At 38.5% G+C, this 23,797-nt stretch overlaps 1 protein-coding gene across 3 annotated transcripts in view; it reads right to left on the bottom strand.

The window, feature by feature from the left end:
* Window positions 1-23,797, bottom strand: part of GRM1 (glutamate metabotropic receptor 1) — a 418,597-nt gene that overhangs the window by 278,671 nt on the left and 116,129 nt on the right. For all 3 annotated transcript variants that reach the window (XM_077998433.1, NM_001265755.1, XM_077998434.1), the window contains 1 exon segment: window positions 4,145-4,394. In XM_077998433.1, coding sequence (XP_077854559.1) covers window positions 4,145-4,394 — 250 coding nt within the window.

Below are 23,797 nucleotides of genomic sequence, written 5' to 3'. Positions count from 1 at the left end.
ATATATAGTAAGTCCTAAACAGGTATTATCAGATGCAGGTGCATCATCAGCATCACAATCATTATTAAAATTATTATTGTAAATATAGTGCACATAATTCTGAGAAGCATCTTAAATAAAGCTTTCATAGAGCCAAGAAGAAATTATTCTTTTGCACGATGATTAACTTGATTGTGATTAGTTAATTTGCTTGGTGGAGAATACTATGCCAATTTGTTCAAAGTCAAAGTTTGAGTCTCCCCTGGGTCTGCTGGCTATATTCCATAACCACAGATTTATCCTAATATTGACCAACTTATTCTATGAATTCTGGTTTTAACAAAGCGGCTGGTGAGAAAATTGATCAGACCCAATTCATGAACAATATTAGACATATCTATAAATACATCCTTATTGATCTTAGATTAGCCATATTTTCTTAATATATTATAAATTCTAGGACTGGAAAAATGTTTAAAGATGACCTGGAGCCAAATATTTTATTTTTATAGAAAAAAATAGGCTACAAGACAAAAAGCTACTAAGTAAATAAGATCACATAATTGCTCCGTGGCATAGCTAGAGCTCTTAGCCCATGTTTTGTTTTGTTTGGTTTTTTCATTACCCCACATTTATTAAATATATGATATTTTTATTCTCTATGAGAGCTTCCTTTTTTAGAAGTCTATTTTTCTATCAATATAGTTCATTATTCCATTCTAAGCAACTCATTCCAAGTGATCAAATATGGAGCTTTGAAGGCCTTTGTAATGACTTTGTTATGAAAGAAATAAGGGATCATTTTAAGGCATTAGGCATGTAAGGTAATGAGTGACATTACTTGACTTAATTTTTTAGACGATCACTTTGCCTTATATGTTGAAACTAGATGGCCAAGAGGTCCAATTTTGAGGTTATCACAATAAGCCAAGTGAAAGATGATGGTGGCTTGGACCAGGATGATAGCAGAGGAAGTGGTGACAAGTTGTCCACATCTGAATATGTTTTGATGGTACTGCCAAGAAGAGTTCCAGACACATTGCATGTGAAGTGTGAGAGAAAACAACAGACATGGAGACAAGGGCACATAAGTCTTCATTTAAAAAGTTCTAATTTTTTTTAACCAAATCTCTCCTGCTGCTGTCTACACCATTATTTACTATCTTCATCTGTATGAAAAGAAGTTCATGACACCTACACAATGCCCTCTTGTGGCTCTGGCAGTAGCCAGAATCATACCATGTGTTATGAAAGAAACCAAACAATGGCTTCTGATCTCAAAAAAGTTCAACATTTGGTACATAAAAATCCCTTGGAAAGGGAGGGAGATATATTTGGCAGCATTACTAATATAGCTAGAAGTTGCAGCTTGAGGTTAAACTGTAGCCATTCTGGACACGTCTGCTGAAATGAGGGAACCAAGCCCACCACGTGTCCATTGACATGAGTGACAGAGCACCATTTAGGATAGAATCCATCCCCAATGAAAAGAGAGAATCAGCCACCTGAAGGGAAGACTAACTCTAAGGATGGCATCGTTTCACTACTTGGCTCTGTCCCCAGCTCACCTCCTTATAAACTCATATCTGGATATCAGGGAAGGGAGAGAAAATTGTGAACAAAAAAAAATTTTAAAGGCTGCTTTCATCAAAATTCTCTAAGAGCGGCATTAAAAGCCAACACCATTTTGAGAGCCACTCATGGAAAGTAGCCCAGAAGAGCAGAGACATTTTCCTTCACTTGGCAAAGAGTATGGTATAGCTTTGTCATCTCAAGGATTCCATGCATCAGTGACCATAACTATTACCACAGGAAGCAGTGTCCTCAGAAGCTCAGGTGTTCATTGCAACAATAGCTCCCTCGGATATGTCAGTGGAATCCAGCAGAAGTGGGGCATTTAAGAGGAATAAAAGAGGTAGACATCACATGTAGCTGACCTCTTCACAGACAAGCACATAAACAAACACATGTGACTCTCAGAAATACTTGTATGAGTTCACCTGCATTATTAGGAGGTAAAAAACAAAGAGCTAGAAAGACTTAAGTTGCCATTATCATTCTTGCCCAGCTCATAATGGTGACAGAATATATTTTTCACACTCCAATTACACATAGCACAATTTTGTGTAATTATGTTTCATAATTAGGTAGTCTATATGCCCTGAAGTTCACAGGTTTGCCACATCTGTTCAATATCTCCAGAACCCAGGTAGATAGCCATTTTTGAGGATATTATAAAAAGAATAAATTCTGCAAAACAGACTATTGTTGTTTTGTAAATTATACATATGAGAATTTTTTAAAAACAAGCAATCTTCCTAAAAGCAGTCATGTTACAGAAGCAATGGAAAGGCCTGAATGTCTGTACATCCTTTGTCCTGGTGCATTTATTAAGAATATTACTCCATGAAACACTTCAAAAATACTGTTTACCTTCTTTTCACTCCTAAAAGAAATAACATTTCTTATTTAAATACTCCTTAGAAGACCAGTTTTCTTATGAACATTTTATTGGCTTCCAAAAACTGCACCATGTTGAAGAAGCCAAGTTGACTCTGTGTGCCAGTGTGCCAATTTTGCCCACGTGTAATAATTATCTTTATCATGAATTACAATTTGACCTTGGCTCCACACCTCCTCATGCTTGGAGAGTATCTCTTTGTTTCTTTATTCATTTATTTGTATTTCTATCCTACTTTCTTTATTTTTTTTTGAGATGGAGTCTCGCTCTGTCGCCCAGGCTGGAGTGCAGTGGTGCGATCTCTGCTCACTGCAAGCTTCGCCTCCTGGGTTCACGCCATTCTCCTGCCTCAGCCTCCCGAGTAGCTGGGACTACAGGTGCCCGCCACCACGCCTGGCTAATTTTTTTTTTTTTGCATTTTAGTAGAGACGAGGTTTCACCGTGTTAGCCAGGATGGTCTCGATCTCCTGACCTCGTGATCCACTTGTCTCGGCCTCCCTCTATCCTACTTTCTTTTAAAAAGTCCCTGAAGTGTCTTATACCTCTAATTCCAGGTGATGGCAAAGTTAGTCATACTAGAATTGCAATCATTATTATAAACACAAGGACAGAAGGGAAAGGTCCAGTGAGCATGTCCACACCAGTACTACCCAACTTCCAAGAGCAGAAGATCAGTGGTTGAAGCTCTTTAATGGGTGTGATATGATTATAGTGTACCCAGAAGAAGAGATGGGAAGAGACAAAGAGATTTGGAAGATAAGTGTGATAGGGTTGAAGATCAGTAAAGATCAGGTAAACTCAGTAGGTTCCTGGGGAAAATTGAGCAGTTTCTTTATGCAATATTAGAAGCTGGCAAATTAAACAAGATATCTGTTAGGTCAAAAGCCCTGTGAAAAATCCAGTGATGATTACCATCTGTTGCCAAACAAGTACACACGATTTAGAAAGAGAACAGAAATTTTGGGACCCACCACCAGCAATTCCAGAAATCACATGCAGAAAGCATCAAAATTAGCTAACTCATAAATGGGACAAGATATATTATAAACTTCCACAGTTCTGTTGCATATCTTCACTTGTCTTTAGACAACTCTATAAATTTCAAATCTTAATACATATTTTCCATTTTCACTGCTGTTCTTTATCCACTGATATCTCAATAAGATGCGCATGTTTAGGAGGTAGGAAGACGTAAGCATCAGCTTGGGTGTGGAGAAAGCAAGTGAAACGAATAATTCTCCAGATCAAGACATATTCTGCCAAAAAGCTTTCCATGTTTTTTTTTCTGAAAAAGTCTCAATATCTTGTTATATGCTGCTCTGCTCTTGTTTTTCTTTCTTTCCTTTTTTTTTTTTTTTTTTTTTTTTTTTTTTTTTTTTTGGACAAAAAAGGCTACAATGCAGTGGCACCAATCATAGCTCACAGTAACCTCAAACTCCTGGGCTTAACCAATCCTCCCTCCTGAGCCTTGTTCTTCTGTTGTCTAGCAGTGGGATGCCAGTATTCACATTATCAGTGAGATCCAGAACTAATGTTCAGCTCAGCACTGCACGTCACTCCCACTTTGGAGTTAGCAAGTCTAGTTTTGTGAAAGTAAGCATATGTGTTTCAAAGTGTGTGTGTGTGTGTGTGTGTGTGTGTGTGTGTGTGAGAGAGAGAGAGAGAGAGAGAGAGAGAGAGAGAGAGAGAGAGAGAGAGACTTACCTTCCAATGAGTGAGAACTCGCCCACGACACCAAGGCGCCGCATGGCGCTCAGGAGTCCTCGCACTGTCATGCCTTCGCAGAAGCAGACCACCACTCTGGCCTTGGGAAGCCTCTCTCGGAGTTTGCGCAAGAGTCGATCAAAGCTCTTTTCCCCAGCATTGCTGTAGATTTTGTCAGAATGGGCGATGCAGAGGCCTTCCTGGGCAGCCAACTCTTTGAAAGCGTCCATTCCGCTCTCCCCGTAATTCCCTGTCCGGAAACAATCAGCAGATGTTCAAGACAACTGTGGCAACAACACTACTTACAAAATGGAATAACAACTTGTTAGTCACAGGAATGGCAAATAATTTGTAAATATAACTGAGACTGAAGGAAGATCTGGATGGATTAAAGAGAGTAATGAAATGTAACCAGACAATCAACTCTGTGGAAATAATGAGAGACAAGCTGAGCTAGGGAACCTATAATGAGACATGTTTTATAAAATGAAGGATTGCTGCCCTATTTTGCAACCATTGTTAATAGTTCTTGTCCCAGATTTTAACCACGTAGGAAAGATCAGTGCATTGGACTAGAGAGGTCAAAGAAACACAAAGAGAAGGACTCTTCATTTGAGGACTTGCTTCAGCTGGCTGCCAGGTTAACAAGCAGCCACTCTTGGTGACATAAAGCCCTGCAACATTTCCACAAAGAATGAGTAAGCAAAATAAATGGAACACCTGGCCAGGTCAGAGATCGGCAGACCAGATACAGCTATAGGGCCTCGTCAGAATCCACCATCCTCTGACAAAGTGATGGGTTTATGAGAGGTTTGTGTCTTATATTATGATTTTTATTTTATAGCATTCTTATAATAAAATACACTTTAAAAAAACTGAAAACTCATAGAAACCAATGAGATAAATATCGCACTTTACAAGTTCCCTGTCTCTCTATTCCACTGATACTTTAGCTCCCATTTTATGAGCCTCTGTGTCTCTATTCCTCTCCCGAAGTTTGGGGATTTTCATATGCATGTGGATGATAGATCTGATACCCTGCCCTCATGGTTTCTCAAACTCTCGCCTTCCACTGATGTTTCCTGTAACCAACACAAGTCCAGGGTCACACTTTTGACCTTGTTATCACAGATGTTTCTAATTCCTCTGAATGTGGATGTTAAACATCCGTCTCTGCTACCTCATCTTATCATACAAACTCATATATTCTACTACCCTTACCACAGCACTTCTTCAACCTCATCAAAATTTCAAATCCATTAACCTTCCTATTTTTTCTTTCCATTCTCCCTCTCGTTTCCTTCTTAGCCCAGCTTAGATTTCATAGTCTACCTCTTAATTGCTTCTTGCAAATTCCTTAACTCGTTTGTGTTTTCCTGACATTAATGCTAGTTAAACCCAACCATCTGCCTATTCCATGTCTACACCTGAGCACCTAAACATGACTAAAAAAGACTCATGACCTTGCTGAATGGTTTTATTTAAAATTCATGAGCACACATACCAAAAGGGATATTCAATAGCCCAAGGAAATTATACTACATCACCCCTGTAAGTAAACTTTCTTACAGAACAAATTATTTCATTAATTATTAAATATTAAATATTTCATTAATTATTTCATCCATACTCTTCTCTCTTCAAATTTCCAAACCACCAAAACCATTCCCACTCCCCATTTCAACTTGGTCATCATTTCAGATTTCAATAAGAACATAGAAACAATCTATCTAAAACTACTTTTGCCTCCCACTACATCTATAAACATTTCTTCACCGGCATGTATATTATCTATCAACCTTTCTGTTGTAAATTTGAAGTGTGTCTACTCTAGGTTAGAGCCAACCCCTGCTCACGGACCCTAGATCCCATCACTTTTTGTCTGTTCAAGGAGTTTCTCCTACAATTGTTCTCTCTCTTGGATAATCAGTTTATCCCTCCTATCAGTGTCAATCAAAAAGAAAAATACCCCTGACCTCATTGTCCCTCTTGAGTTACTGATTCATTGCTCCTGTTTATAGCAACAATAGTTGCTTAGGTCAATGTATTTGCTTCTTCCATTCTTTCCTTTTTAGCATTTTTTTCTCTTTTTCTCAGTTGACATCTAATTGATATATAAAAACTGTACACGTTTAATGTATACCTCTTGATGAGTTTAGACATAGGCATACCCATCACCTCAGAATCTTCTCTTATCAAAATCTTCTCTTGTCAAGATCAGCAATAATCTCCCTGTTTCCATATCTTGTGATCTGTTGTCTTCATCTTCATCAACCACCCCGTTGCATTCAACAGTTGGCCAGACCTTCCTGGAAACATTTTATTCTCTTTATTTCTGTGATACAACCTTCTCCTGTTTTCCTCACTTCACTGGTCACTCCTCAGTATGTTTGTTGGATTTTCTTTCTCTGCTCCAATTGTCATACCAGGACTCAATCCTGAGAAATTTTGTCTTTTTCATCTATACTCTCATCATAAGTACTTCCACTCTGTCACATGCATTCAAATAATATTTATTTAATTGCCTACCCAGTGGTATCCGTTTATAGACACTTTAACATATCTGAAATAAAATTATTTCCTTCTCTACCTTGCAAATCTACTTCTTCCAGACATCCATTAGTACATGATGCCATTACCCACCAAGTTGTACAATAACAAAATTTGAGAACTACTTTTATTTCTGTCTTTTTCTCACATTCCAGAACTATTCCTGTAGCCCTTATCTCTAGAGCATTCCTAATCCTTTCTCTTTCCTCTATTTCAGCCTCTACCATTGTAAACTGTGTCTTAGGTTAGGTTATTCAAAAACAGAGCCTAATATGAAGATTCTTATTCAAGTAATTTATTGAGGAAGAGAAGACAAAGAGAAGCAGGGAGGAACAGTAGGAGGCAGCTAAGCAGAAACATCATTTAAGCTAAAGAATAGCTTCAGGCTGACAACACAATAAAGTGCTAGAGCACATTATACAGAGAGTTAACCCCACCTCCAGGCAAGGGATCCCCTTGTCGGTCAATCATTGGCTAAGGTCCACAAGAAGGAAGACCAGGTACCACCTCCTAGGAAGCAGGCAACTGGGACTGATAGAAGCCTACTTTCTTATTTATTTATTTATTTATTTATTTATTTATTTATTTTTATTTATTTATTTTATTTTTCTCACTCTTGTTCAGTCTGATATGCAGTGGCACGATCTCAGCTCACTGCAACCTCTGCCCCCTGGGTTCAAGCAGTTCTCCTGTCTCAGCCTCCTGAGCAGCAGGGACTACAGGCATGTGCCACCGTACCTGGTTAATTTTTGTATTTTTAGTAGAGACAGGGTTTCACCACATTGGTCAGGCTGGTCTCGAACTCCTGACCTCAGGTGATCAACCTGCCTCAGCCTCTCAAAGTGCTGGGATTACAGGCATGAGCCACAGTGCCTGGCCGATAGAAGCCTACTTTCATGGTGGCTAGGAGACTGGCACACCCAACAGGTAAAGGAAATCTGGGTGGGCCAAGTATAGTATCCTCTACACCAACTAAATATCAGCTCTTACCTAGACAAGTGCTGTAGGCTTCTGATTGGCCTCCCTGCATCCATTCTTGTTCTCAGTGATTGATTTCACACCTAGCAACCAGAGTAATCTGTTAAGGTATAAATCTGATTTTGTTACTCCTTTACAGAAAGCTCCACTTGCATTCTAACATGCTTGGAATAAAATGGAAACTCCTTCCCCTGGACTACCAGGCTGTGCATGGGCTTCTCTATAAGGCTGGAAAAGGTGATGGAGGGAAAGTAGGAAGAGATGAGGTTGGAGAAATTGGAAGGTTCATCCCAGGAACCTTTTGTCCTTTTCTGTTGGCGGAATACCCCAAGCTCATGCATGCTATTTCCATCACCTGAAAAGATGCTCTTCTACTGGGTGATCTTATCAGTAATATCATGAAAGAAATATCACCTCCTTTGAAAAGCCTTTCTTGATCAGTTAGCTTAAAGCAACCTCTAAGTAAATCCTGGTCATCCCCCATGCTTTTATCTCAATATAGTCATGTGTCACTATACCACAGGGATATGTTCTGAGAAATGTGTTGTTAGGTGATATTGTCATTGTGCAAACATTATAGTGCGCTTCCACAAACATAGATGGCATAAGCTACTATACACCTATGGTATATCGAATAGCCTATTGCTCCCAGGCTACAAACCTGAACAGCATGATACTGTACTGAATACTGTAGGCAACTGTAACACAATGGTAAGTATTTGTGTATCTAAACATAGAGAAAGTACAGTAGAAGTACCATATTATAATCTATGGGACCACTATCATATATAGGTGGCCCATTGTTTCCCAAAACGTCATTATATGGTGCATGACTGTACATATTGCTGATCTTTTTGTTTATTTTTCTTTTTTCTCTAGAATGTAATCTCCAGGAGAAAATATTCTTATGGCTTTTTCAATGATGTACTCATGATAGTTCTAGATGCTTAAATGCACAGCAAAGGTGCATTTGTTGTATCAGCCCAATAGAAAAATGGGCAAAAGTTATAAACAAAAGCAATATAAACAAAATAAGTAAAAGTGGGTAACAGGCATATGAAACAAATCACTGAACCATATTTGTTATCAATAGAGTACCTTTAAAATGAAACATTCTTTTTTCACCTATTAGAATGCTAGAAGTTCAAAGATTAATAAGATTCAGTGTTGGCAAGGTATAAGTATATACACTGTTGGTGAAAGTAGTTCTAACTTTTGGTACACAATTTGGTAGTACTTTTCAAATTTTTTTAAGATAAATATCAGATAAATGCAGCAATTATTTAAGAAAATAATTGTAAAATTATGACAGTAGTCAGAAAAGACTTGGGACTTAAATGTCAACATCTGTAAAAGTTTCACGAGCATTGTAATTAAATCTAATGAGATGTTCTTGTATTTTTTAAAAGAAGCTTTCTTATTTCCTGTTTTATGAGATTAAATGATCAAATTAATGCATTTTTCTCTTAATTCAACCACCTTCAGTGACCTAATTCAGCCCAGTGAAGCCCAAAAGAAGCATTAACACATTACAAAATCCTTAGTCACGATTCAAAAGACACGCATTGACTGGTGACAAGGGAGAAAACCACACACAGCAGGCCAGCGAATGCCTTATTCATCTGCACAAGAGGGCACGAGGAAGGAAGTCAGATGCCACTTTCTCACAATAAATGCAGGTTCAGGAATCTGCAAGGTAAATAGGCATCACTAGCAGACTCTCTCAGCACAAGTCACTGTCAGCCTGTCAGAAGATTGTGTTACAAGGAGAATGAGTTTACTGCAGGGTGCCCACCCTTGGACTTCAATAAAAGATGATTTTGCTCCTTTTTGAAAACACATGCAGGTTAAACAAACAAGAATGCTCTTTGCATTCGATTAAGAACATCCTTGTGTTTTAAACCTAATAGAGACCCTTAGGCATATTCAGAAAAACAGATCAGCTTACAGACAAGGAAACTGAGGCACAGAGAGGTGAAATATCTCACCAATGGGCACGAAGCTTATTGGTATGAGAACTGGAACAGCTCTGTAGTGACTCTTAGGTTACTTCTTATTTCTCTTAGTAGCAAAAAGCAATTAAACATGTATTTTCATAATCTAAAATGTCTGGATGAGTTAACTGGTTTCATGAAATGTTTGTCCCAATTTCTTTATTTATATGTTATTGTTTGAACAACAGTTCTTTTTGTTGTTGTTGTTGTTGTTCAACTTTTAAGTTCAGGGCTGCATGTGCAGGATAGGCAGGTTTGTTACGTAGGTAGATGCCTTCCTTGGTGGTTTACTGCACAGATCAGCCCATCACCTTGGGATTAAGCCCAGCATCCATTATCTGTTCTTCTAGATGCCCTCCCTCCCTGCACCGCTTCCCATGACAGGCCCTAGTGTGTGCTGTTCCCCAGCATATGTCCATATGTTCTCATCTGTACAGCAATTCTTAACTATACATATTGATAGAGAGCTGAGTATTATGCATTAGACTATGTTAAAACTCCCCATTTTGCTCATGATACATAAAAGCCTTCAAACTTACATATAAATTTCCATGAGTGCAACACTAATGTAGAAAGAACTTGTCCTTTTGTCAATCTTTATACTTTATTGCGGCACTATTCACAATAGCAAAGACTTGGAATCAACCCAAATGTCCATCAGTGACAGACTGGATTAAGAAAATGTGGCACATATACACCATAGAATACTATGCAGCCATAAAAAAGGATGAGTTTGTGTCCTTTGTGGGGACATGGATGCAGCTGGAAACCATCATTCTCAGCAAACTATCGCAAGAACAGAAAACCAAACACCGCACGTTCTCACTCATAGGTGGGAACTGAACAATGAGATCACTTGGACTCGGGAAGGGGAACATCACACACCGGGGCCTATCACGGGGAGGGAGGAGGGGGGAGGGATTGCATTGGGAGTTATACCTGATGTAAATGATGAGTTGATGGGTGCTGACGAGTTGATGGGTGCAGCACACCAACATGGCACAAGTATACGTATGTAACAAACTTGCACGTTATGCACATGTACCCTAGAACTTAAAGTATAATTTTTTAAAAAAAGGAAAATACAAAAAAATATAAATAAAATAAAAATTGTATTTGTACACATTATCTTATTTGATTCTCAAAACAACCTTGTTATACTCATCATATTGGTAACAGTGTTAGATGCAAAGAGCATACAAACTGAAAAGGAAACCACCTCCCATTGAGCTTAACATTCTATTACTTTCATTTACTAAAAACATAACTAATGACATGACCAGGACAACTACAAGTATCTAATAGAGGTGCTGTGGGTTAAGAATCAGGAAAACTATCTAAAGAAAGTATCACTTGTTCTGAGTCTTAAAATATAAGCAGATTCTCCATAAATGGAAAGAAACTAGGAGACATGTGCTCTTTGGCTATCTACCAGGTCATGAGCAAGCAATGTCAAGTCGAAGATAATACTCTCAACCACAAGCCTACCCTCTGCCTTCCCCCAACCCCATTCTGCCACTCAGGCCTCTTTCTGCCTTTGCTGGTTTGAAGAATTTATCTAGATAATTCTCTGTGTCTAGTATCTGTGGCATTGAAAGAAAGTTGTGAATATATAAGAAGGTGACCTGGCCGGGCGCGGTGGCTCACGCCTGTAATCCCAGCACTTTGGGAGGCCGAGGCGGGCGGATCACGAGGTCAGGAAATCGAGACCATCCTGGCTAACACGGTGAAACCCCGTCTCTACTAAAAAAAAAACGCAAAAAACTAGCCGGGCGAGGCGGCGGGCGCCTGTAGTCCCAGCTACTCGGGAGGCTGAGGCAGGAGAATGGCGTGAACCCGGGAGGCGGAGCTTGCAGTGAGCCGAGATCGCGCCATTGCACTCCAGCCTGGGCGACTAAGCGAGACTCTGTCTCAAAAAAAAAAAAAAAAAAAAAAAAGGTGACCTATAATAAAACACTTAAGAAATAAAAGGCTATGTAATTGTAAACACTCAGGGCTGGTAGAGAGCTGCATATTTTCTTTGGATTAGCAAATATTTTATTGAACTCTTAACCTGAAAAATTACCTGTGCGCTGCCCTTTAAGAGTTGCCAAGAAATGTTAGACACTGACTCTCCCTTCAATTTGATGAAAATTTACTATGTGTCTGGCACTGGGATAAACACACCTAAGTATTTCATGTATTCATCATAATAACTCCATATAGAAGTTATAACCCCTCTTTTACAAGTGAGAATGTGGAAGCTCAAAGAAGTTAAGTAATTTGCCCAAAGGGACATGGTGGTGGATCTAGGATCTTAACTTGAAAATTCTTGCTCATAACCACCATTTTGTACTGCTTCCTCCATGGACTTACAGTATAGGTGTGAAGGCATGACACAAGCACACAAAATACAGCAGCGATACTGAGACATATATGCTACATGAAAAATAAAAAATACCGTCATCCTAGATTTTAGGATGGGAGAGCAGAGATAATCAGAGAACACCTCTTCAGAAAAGCGAGAAGGAAAATGGGCTTAATGCCAAGCAAGGCATTGGCATTCAGGGTGAATGGGAGTGAATGTGAATCTATAGGAGGTATTTTTAGAGTCAGTAAGTAGAGAGGACCCACTGGAGCAGAAGTGAACTTTCACGATTTACAGAATGACACTCTGTCTAAAGATCTTTATTGAGGCCTCTGGCATACCTTTACAAGATTGCAACATGGTAATGTGCTATATGTTGCTGCATTGTAGAAGATTTGATAACAGACTTTATCACTGTTTAGATCCTGCCTAAAACCTAGAGAGTACGAGAGAAAGGGAAGAGCAGTGTCTGACAAAGTCCATAACAGATACAATTTAATATGCTGAAAAATCTTCATTTTATCTTAGTTATGTGACAACAGTATTTACAGAGTGTAGGTTACATCAGATATGCTGTAAAACCAACTTCTAAACAGAACTGATGGGATATTCATGAAGGAGAACACATGGAGCTTACAAAGAAACCGTATTATTTGAATAATCATGAAAGTACTTTAAAATAATAGAAGTGGACATTATTGTTTATATCAGGTAAAGTTAAGATAGGCACTGAAAATGGGGGTAAAATGGGAGAGAGAAAATAATGGCAACAACTCTGAGTTCTCTAAACTATGTATGATTTTGAAAAGTCAGACAATAATTATCCAACTGGAAAAACAGAAATTTATTCATAAAAATTGATTTATAGTAACTTGGTGGCTAAGTTTCATTGAGCCATGAAATAGATTGTGTTGCATTTCATAATCACCTCTATGAACTGCCATCATGGCAAAAAAAGTAGGCACTGAAAACTAGGCTTTATGTTGATTTTTTTCCACTCCTAAAATATTGAGGCTATATTCAAGAAATAATCTGAGCTCCATTTGGTGGCTCAAGTAACATTTCAGACATCATGTAGCACTTAGTTCAAATCCTGTTATTGTATCTTCAAATACTTTCTTGGTCAAACAACTTAATTCAACATTGCTCGTTCTTGCATATTTACACATCAGTTACACCAGGGGAAACATTCTTATAGAGAAAATATGTAGATATTTGTTTGTACACTTTCACTAAAAAAGAAATGGTTTCACTTTGGAGAATCCACCATCTTATACTCTAGACACTCTCAATTCCTGGGTTATTCCACATAGTCTCTCTCATTCTCCTGTGATGATGAATCCACTCCTGGTCTGGTCTCTTGGGTCACAGATAATTCCCTGTCATTTGCCTGTCAACCAACTACTTTGCCTCCTAGGACATCTTGGACAAACAAGAGAATGTCCCATTTAAAAAATATTTCTGGGAAAGTCTTTATTTCTCCTTCATATTTGAAGTATAATTTCACTGGGATGAATGGATAGAGAAAATGTAGTGTCTCTGTGTGTGTGTGTGTGTGTGTGTGTGTGTGTGTGTGTGTGTGTGTGTGTTTATACAGGAATATTATTCAGCACACATACACAGGAATATTATTCAGCCATTAAAAAGTGAAACCTGTCATTTGCAACAACATGGATTGAACTGGAGGACATTATGTTAACTGAAAATAGCCAGGAATGCAAAAACAAGTATTGCATATTCTCACTCATTTGTGGGAGCTAAAAGTTAAATCTCATGGAGATAGAGTAGAAGGATGGTGACAAGAAGTTGGGAGTGGTAGTAGGGAGAGAAGATACAGAGGGTTTGGTTAATGAACACAAAAATACAGTTAGATAAAATGAATATCTACTATTTAGTAGCACCATAGGGTGACTGTAGTTAACAAAACATATTGTATATTTCAAAATAACTAGAAGAGTAAAATTGGAATCTTCCTAACAAAGAAATGATCAATGGTTGAAGTGATGAACATCCGAAGTACTCAGATTTGAACATTGCAAATTGTACGACTGTGTCAAAATATCACATGTACCCCATAAATATGAGCAACTATTATGAATCCAAAAATAAAAATAAAAAATTTTAAAAACAAGTATTAAAAGGTAAAACAAAAATAATATTTTTTGTGAATAAAATTGATTTCACAGCACCTTCTGGAAAACTATTATAATACTCAACATCTATAACTATTAGGAAATTCTTCTTTGTTACCTGAATTTCTTATGATAAAATCTGAATTTGTTTGTTTCCTCCTTATTCTCAGTGCAGACAGATGTCAGCTGGTTTAAATTCTTTTTTAGGAAGAGGGGAGGTGGTCCTTCTTGAAATCATAATTCAGATTTCTCTTCTCCCAGCAGAGAAACAACCCCCATTACTTTAACTTTTCCTGGTAGCCTTTGAATTTGTTTGGTTCTGCTCTGCCACTTAACACCTAGAAAATGTTATGGGTTCCCTGCCTCCATCCAAACATCTGCTGAGTCCTCTAACACAGTCAGCATGATGGGTTTGGTCAGTCAGAGGTGAGTGAATCATCACCTGTCCTGGTGTTCCCAGGTGGTGGCATGTAAGGAAATTTATATTCAAGGTCAGTGAAGGAACTGCCTCACACAGGGCAATCAAAGAGAACAAGAGAGTCTTACAAGCATTTTTCCAGCCTCACCTCTTTTCCCACTTTGGCAGGCACAAGTATAGCACCCCCAAGTAGAAGAAGGAGATTTACTACTAATTGGTTGTTTTCTTTAGGTAATAGGATAGAAACCAAGTAATCTTTGTCCTCTTGTTTCACTGTGTTCTCAGCATTATGTTCCCATCGTGCCTTACAGCTAAATGATTGAGAGGATGAGACTTGAAGGCAAATCAATCTGGTCTGAATCCTGCATCTTCAATAAAGAGCTGGATAACCCTAAAGTATTTTCTTCTCTAACTTTTGGTCCATTTTGTGTAAAACGAAGGTCATAATGCACATCTGAAAAACTCATCATGGTGTATAAGAATGCTTGTGGTTTTTGCACATTGATTTTGTATCCTGAGACCTTGCTGAAGTTGCTTATCAGCTTAAGGAGATTTTGGGCTGAGACGATGGGGTTTTCTAAATATACAATCATGTCATCTGCAAACAGGGACAATTTGACTTCTTCTTTTTCTAACTGAATACCCTTTCTTTCTTTCTCTTGCCTGATTGCCCTAGCCAGAACTTCCAACACTATGTTGAATAAGAGTGGTGAGAGAGGGCATCCCTGTCTTGTGCCAGTTTTCAAAACGAATGATTCCAGTTTTTGCCCATTCAGTATGATATTGCCTGTGGGTTTGTCATAAATAGCTCTTATTATTTTGAGATACGTTCCATCAATACCGAATTTGAGAGTTTTTAACATGAAGGGCTGTTGAATTTTGTCAAAGGCCTTTTCTGCATCTATTGAGATAATCACGTGGTTTTTGTCTTTGGTTCTGTTTATATGCTGGATTACGTTTATTGATTTGCGTATGTTGAACCAGCCTTGTATCCCAGGGATGAAGCCCACTTGATCATGGTGGACAAGCTTTTTGATGTGCTGCTGGATTCAGTTTGCCAGTATTTTATTGAGGATTTTTGCATCAATGTTCATCAGGGATATTGGTCTAAAATTCTCTTTTTTTGTTGTATCTCTGTCAGGCTTTGGTATCAGGATGATGCTGGCCTCGTAAAATGAGTTAGGGAAGATTCCCTCTTTTTCTATTGATTGGAATAGTTTCAGAAGGAATGGTTCCAACTCCTCCTTGTACCTCTGGTAGAATTTGGCTGTGAATCCATCTGGTCCTGGATGTTTTTGGTTGGTAGGCTATTAATTATTGCCTCAATTTCAGAGCCTGCTATTGGTCTATTCAGGGATTCAACTCCTTCCGGGTTTAGTCTTGGGAGAGTGTAAGTGTCCAGGAAATTAACCATTTCTTCAAGATTTTCTAGTTTATTTGCGTAGAAATGTTTATAGAGTATTCTCTGATGGTAGTTTGTATTTCTGTGAGGTCAGTGGTGATATCCCCTTTATCATTTTTTATTGTGTCTATTTGATTCTTCTCTCTTTTCTTCTTTATTAGTCTTGCTAGTGGTCTATCAATTTTGTTGATCTTTTCAAAAAACCAACTCCTGGATTCATTGATTTTTTGGAGGGTTTTTTGTGTCTCTATCTCCTTCAGTTCTGCTCTGATCTTAGTTATTTCTTGCCTTCTGCTAGCTTTTGAATGTGTTTGCTCTTGCTTCTCTAGTTCTTTTAATTGTGCTGTTAGGGTGTCAATTTTAGATCTTTCCTGCTTTCTGTTGTAGGCATTTAGTGCTATGAATTTCCTTCTACACACTGCTTTAAATGTGTCCCAGAGATTCTGGTATGTTGTATCTTTGTTCTCACTGGTTTCAAAGAACATCTTTATTTCAGCCTTCATTTCGTTATGTACCCAGTAGTCATTCAGGAGCAGGTTGCAGAAAGAGAGCCAAATCATGAATGAACTCCCATTCACAATAGCTTCAAAGAGAATACAATACCTAGGAATCCAACTTACAAGAGATGTAAAGCACCTCTTCAAGGAGAACTACAAACCACTGCTCAGTGAAATAAAAGAGGACACAAACAAATGGAAGAACATACCATGCTCATGGATAGGAAGAATCAATATTGTGAAAATGGCCATACTGCCCAAGGTAATTTATAGATTCAATGTCATCCCCATTAAGCTACCAATGACTTTCTTCAAAGAATTGGAAAAAAACTGCTTTAAAGTTCATATGGAACCATAAAAGACCCTGCATTGCCAAGACAATCCTAAGCCAAAAGAACAAAGCTGGAGACATCATGTTACAGACTTCAAACTATATTACAAGGCTACAGTAACCAAAATATCATGGTACTGGTGCCAAAACAGAGATATAGACCAATAGAACAGAACAGAGCCCTCAGAAATAATACTACACATCTACAGCCATCTGATCTTTGACAAACCTGACAAAAACAAGAAATGGGGAAAGAATTCCCGATTTAATAAATGGTGCTGGGAAAATTGGCTGGCCATAAGTAGAAAGCTGAAACTGGGTCCTTTCTTTACTCCTTATACGAAAATTAATTCAAGATGGATTAGAGACTTAAATGTTAGACCTAAAACCATAAAAACCCTAGAAAAAAACCTGGTAATGCCATTCAGGACATAGGCATTGGCAAGGATTTCATGTCTAAAACACCAAAAGCAACGGCAACAAAAGCCAAAATTGACAAATGGGATCTAATTAAACTAAAGAGCTTCTGCACAGCAAAAGAAATACCATCAGAGTGAACAGGCAACCTACAGAATGGGAGAAAATTTTTGCAATCTACTCATCTGACAAAGGACTAATATCCAGAATCTATAAAGAACTCAATCAAATTTACAAGAAAAAAAACAAACAATCCCATCAAAAATTGGGCAAAGGATATGAATAGACACTCTCAAAAGATGACATTCATACAGCCAACAGACACATGAAAAAATGCTCATTATCACTCACCATTAGGGAAATGCAAATCAAAACCACAATGAGATATCATCTCACCCCAGTTAGAATGGCAATCATTAAAAAATCAGGAAACAACAGGTGCTGGAGAGGATGTGGAGAAATAGGAACACTTTTACACTGTTGGTGGGACTGTAAACTAGTTCAAACATTGTGGAAAACAGTGTAGTGATTCCTGAAGGATCTAGAACTAGAAATACCATTTGACCCAGCCATCCCATTACTGGGGATATACTCAAAGGATTATAAGTCATGCTGCTATAAAGACACATGCACACGTATGTTTATTGCAGCACTATTCACAATAGCAAAGACTTGGAATCAACCCAAATGTCCATCAGTGACAGACTGGATTAAGAAAATGTGGCACATATACACCATGGAATACTAGGCAGCCATAAAAAAGGATGAGTTCGTGTCCTTTGTAGGGACATGGATGCAGCTGGAAACCATCATTCTCAGCAAACTATCACAAGAACAGAAAACCAAATACCGCATGTTCTCACTCATAGGTGGGAATTGAATAATGAGATCACTTGGACACGGGAAGGGGAGCATCACACACCGGATCCTATTGTGGGGAGGGGGTAGGGGGAGGGATAGCATTAGGAGATATACCTAATGTAAATGATGAGTTAATGGGTGCAGCACACCAACATGGCAATGCATACATATGTAACAAACCTGCACGTTGTGCACATGTACCCTAGAACTTAAAGTATAATAATAAAAAAGAAAACTCATCATGATTATCAAATTATATGTGATAATGACTTTAAATTTCTCAGAGCAAAGAAAAGTGCAGGGCATATTCTCCATGTCTTTCTACAGCTATAGAATCTAAAAGTGGACATAAGGCTTTAGCACTGACCCAATAGCTTTAGCCTCATGCCCATGTTCCTATTTATAAAACCCAACCTCGTGATGGTTTCTTTACTGCAGTGCTTCACTGTCCACTCATGGTCACCTTTTGTCCACGTTGTCCCTATAGTTTTTCTGCCACACTTGCACAAATAAAGTCCTTCTCTTTTTTTATTTTGTGGCTTCTAGTGTTTAGGTTTAAAAAATGCATTGCAAGTCTACATTTATCTATGTCCAGCCTCTGTCATTGAGTCTTCTTTAAGTTACAAACACTCATGCCTCATTGTATCCATTTTAGAGCTTCATACAATGACCCACTTCGTTGATTCTCTAACTTCAGTTAGCTATTTATGAAATGGAGAAAGAAGTTAAGAGAAGGCAAAATCTAAGTGGTATAAAAGTACAAAAGGAGATCATCATTCTTGGGAAAAGAAACCCAGCATTTCCCACTGTGGTTTCCACATGCAAGAAACAGGTTCACAGAAGCAATTCTATCTCACCTGTCTGCTATCCTTACTATCCTTACCTATGTGGTACTGGTATATAATCAAAAGCAGGTAGGTTGTATATAGCAACAACAAGTTCAGAAAACGTACCTCCAAATTACACGCACACACACACACACACGCACACACACACAAAAAACTTTATATGTGTTTGTTAATGATAATAACCAGTGTTGGCAAGAGTTTCTGTTAATGGTGTAATAAATTTTTCTCATCCTTTTGGTAAAAATTGGTAATATTAATATCAATGCTATGAAGTATGTTAAATTATGTTCATATCCTTTGACTCGGAAATTATTTCATTATCCACCAAGTTTCCATCATAAAAATTATCACAGCACATGTTGGAAATAATAACAAAAACAGAAAGCAATTTGTGTCCAACAATAGGAAGTTGGTATGTATTTATAAAAATAATACATGCAACCATTTTCAAGGATGATATAAAACTGTATTTAATATCAGGGAAAATATATATGTCATATTTTTAAGTGTCAACATGGTTTAAAATAAAACGTAAATATAAATCCAATTTTTTAAAAAATATATCAATACCTTTACATATATAGAGAAGAACAAACATAAAAATGTTAACAATAGTTTTATTTAGATGACAGAATTATATGTAATTGTGTTTTCATATTTTTAATATTTTTGGTTTCTAAGTTATCTATAATAATCAGGTATTAGTTTGTTAATATAAACAAGTTTGAAATAAAAACACATAGAGATGAAAACTGAATGCCATGCCAAGCACAGCTATTACAGGGTATTTGGGAAATTTTTCCAGAAGGGAATTGAACCACTTATAATGCCTACATAACAATTTTTCTTCCTGAAGGAAATAAGAAATCCTAATGTTGTACTGACTGCCCTTAAGTAAAGTTGTCCATAGGCTATGTGCCACTTTCTGTGATAGCTACATTCTTAGATTAAAAGACCATGTGTAATACATACACATTTCTTGATAGAAATCCTGAAATCTGATGTGAGAGCCCTAATTTACTAAAAAAGCAACTTGTCTTTTTTTTTCTTTCTTTCTTTCTTTTTTAAGTTAAAGATTCAATGATACTGAGCTTGGGAGATATAGATTTATTGATCTACTGAGCCTCTGCCTTAAGAAAAAATATACAGGACTCAGGACACCCTCTCTGTTTGATGTAAATTTCCTACAAGGGCTAGGCTGCAGGCCTAGTCACTTCTTTTCCAACACAAGGAAGCACTTCAGCTTGAGGACAAGATGGCTGTCTCATAGAGGACTTCCCTTTAGGCAAAGGGTTAGAAGCAGAAAGAATAATTATTTTTAATAAGAAATAATGCTGAATAAAACCTGTTTCACCAGCTTCTGTGTCTTGGTATTCTGAATATTCTGTCTCACTAAAGTTAAAAGAAATTAAAGTATGACTACGTCCAGGGAGGATAAGAAACACAAATGCCTTGTGATTCTAAAACGGTGGTATAATGTGAACACTAGCATTTATGGAGACCTTACATCTTAATTATTATCTTTCATCTTTACCACAACTTTGTCACCTTATTTATCGTAATTCTCTCCATTTACAGAGGAAACTGAGGACTAGAGAACTTAAGTAACTTGTCCAAATACTGTCAGAGCTGGGATTTGAATTCAGATGTGTTTGACTCTAAAGCCTATCACTCTTAATTACTTACCTACAATACGTTCTACGTTTCAGACTCTGGTAGTTTTCTATACATTATCTATTTCCCTGTTCTTCTTTAATAAAAAAAATACGCACTTTTGTTTGGAGTGACTGGGTATAGCCAAAAACACCTACCTGCCCAGATGCCCTTGTAGCCAGAGAAGCAAAGTGACCCAGTTCCAGGCAATGAGATTTAAGCAGAAGTTGTCAAGTGAAGCTTCTGGGAAATTTTTGAAAAAGTCAGGTGGCAGATGGTCTGCTTCTTAAGCCTTTTGTCTTTTCTTTTTTTAGCCAGTAAATGGACTTAAGCCTGGAGGTGTAGCAGCCATGCGGTAACAATGAAGGGTCAAATATGAAAACTGCATTACTCTGTTTTCTGTTGCTTATAACATAATACCAGAAACTAGGTAGGTTATAGAGAAAAGGAACTTATTTCTTAAAGTATGGAGTCTGAGAAGTCCAAGGTCTATGGTGAGCATCTTGTGAGAGTCTCCTTACTGGTGGACACTCACTCCAGTGTCCTAAAGTTGGCACAGGGCATCATATGGTAAGGAATTTGCATGTCCTCATGTGCTAAAATGCTGGCTCAGGCTTAATCTATTCATGAAGGCAGAACCTCTTAATCCAATCACCTCTTAAAGGCTCTACTTCTCAATACTGCCACATTGGGGATTAAGTTTCAACATAGTTTCAGAGGGGATGTTCATATAATAACATTCCACCATGGTCCCCAAAACTCATGTCCTTCACAAATACCTTCATTCCAGTCCCATCAACCCAAAGTCTTTATTCATTCCAACACCAACTCAAAAGTCCAAAGTCTAGAATTTCATCTGGGAACATGCGAAATCAAAGCAGGTTATCTAGTTTCAAAATACAATGGTAGGTCGGGTGCAGTGGCTCACACCTGTAATTCCAGCACTTTGGGAGGCTAAGGCGGGCAGATCACGAGGTCAGGAGATCGACACCTTCTTGGCTAACACGGTGAAACTCCGTCTCTACTGAAAATACAAAATTATTTAACCGGGCGTAGTGGCAGGTGCCCGTAGTCCCAGCTACTCGTGAAGTTGAGGCAGAAGAATGGCGTGAACCTGGGAGGCGGAGTTTGCAGTGAACAGAGATCACGCCCCTGTACTACAGCCTGGGCTACAGAATGAGACAAAATGTACATGTTGAAGTTTTAAACTCCAATGTAGCTGTATTTAGAGATTGGGCCTAAAAGGAGGTAATTAAGGTTAAATAATGTCATAAGGGTGGGGCCCTGATCCAATAAGATTAGAAGCCTTCTAAGAAGAGACACCAAAGTGCTCACACTCTTTATGTGCAGAAACCAAGTATGTGAGAACCTGTGAGGGCACAGCAAGTGGTACCCATCTGCAAGCCAGAAAGAGAGCTCTCACCAGACACCAGATTTGCTGGAAACTTGATCTTGGACTCCCCAGGCTCCATAACAGTAAGAAAATAAATTTCTATGGTTTAAGCCTCCTAGTCTGTAATAATTTTGTTATGGTAGCCCAAGTAGGCTAATACAATATGAAATTTCACAATAAAATTTTCAGAATGAGAGCCAGGAGTCTTGATTGCCTCTAACTAGTTATGACCTTGAGTTGGGTATCATTCTGTCTTCTTTATTCATGTACAAAATACAGGGTTTGTACTAGGAAATCTCTAAGATTTCTTATAGCATAAGCATTTGGTGATTCTAGAGCAATATGAATCAGCACTCTTTCATAATCTGTAGCCTCATGTCAAAACATTTTTCATATTCTCAGTATTCAAAGTAAGCACCTGCTTAGCAGATATTTTTCAACAGCTTTTTTCTTTCCCAATCTGATTTCTTTTACAAATGTATTACTGTAGGGGAGGACAAAGCATTTGTTGTGCAACCACTTAAAATTTATCTTGCCTGCAGATTCATTTTTGCCAATATTCATTTTTAGGTATGCAGTCACTGAAAAACAGGGAACAAGGTACTGCCCTGCAGAAACAGCCAACGTGTGATAAAACAAGGCCACTTCCAGAACGAGCTCTTTAGGTGAACCTGAACTAACAGAAAGACATACTGCCCAGCATCATTGGACTGACATTCATCACGATCCAGCTCTTCTGTTATCCCTCCAAGTAGCTGCTTGTAGCCACCTTATGCTCAGTGGAATCAATTAAACCCTATTACTAAGCTCTCAGTCTCCTCCTATTTAACCCCATGTTTTATATATATTTTACATCATCAGTAGAAAATAACATTTAGCTAAGTCAAAATAGATTTTACCCAGGGTCAAAAGGAAATTAGGGTATGGAGGAAAAGTTTCCTTTAATTCAAAGAACATGAGGACCTCTTGCAGTCAAGGTAGTGCATTTAAAAGTCCTTGGAGAACCCATTGCCTTGAAGGTAAAGACCCAGTCCTGGAGGATTCATTATCTGCTGACTAAAGAGCCCTTGGGCCCTGAATAATCAGTAGTGCTAGCAAGGTAGTGCACATCATGGGCCTTGGGTGAGACTGAGATGTGCTGGCTTCGGGTGTGACCCAGCACATTCAGAGACATGGTAGCTATGGTGGGAGACTCCTTTCCTTGAGAAAAGCAGAGAAAAGTGAAGCGGACATTGTGTTGCAGCCTAAGTATCAGCGTGGCCGCAGTGGGTTAGAGTACCAAGCAGGCTTGCAGGGTCACCGATTCTAGGCCTTGGTTCTTGGGTGGCATTTCTCAACATTCCCTGCGTGAGGAGAGAGCCCACTGCTCTGAAAGGGTGAGTCTCAGGCCTGACAGCATTCACCACAAATTGACTGAAGAGCTGTGTGGCTTGAGTGAACATAGGCCTGTGGTGGTGGTCCATGGGGAGAAACTCCTCTGCTTGTGGAAAGGGAAGGTAGGGTGGGAAAGACTTTGTCTTGTGGCTTGGGTGCCAGCGCAGCTGGAGTAGACTACAGAACAAGGTAAATTCCTAAGGTTTCTGACTCCAGGTCCTGCCTCCTAGATGGCATCTCTGCACCCACCCAGTCCTAGGGGAACTCATCAACCTGAAGGGAAGGACACAAGCCTGACTTGCTTTGTGATCTACTGATGGTGAGCCCAGCAAACATAGGCAGTAGCCAAGTAGTAGTTAGAGTGGGTCTTGTGTGAGTTCCACACTACTGTGCTGGCTTCAGGTCTGACTCAGCACAGTTGCAGTGGTGGTGGCCACAGGAATGCTTGTGTCACCTCT

Source organism: Macaca mulatta, chromosome 4 (assembly GCF_049350105.2).
Source record: "Macaca mulatta isolate MMU2019108-1 chromosome 4, T2T-MMU8v2.0, whole genome shotgun sequence".
Lineage (NCBI taxonomy): Eukaryota > Metazoa > Chordata > Mammalia > Primates > Cercopithecidae > Macaca > Macaca mulatta.
Note: the sequence above shows the minus strand (reverse complement) of the source record. Positions and strands in the feature narration are given on the sequence as shown.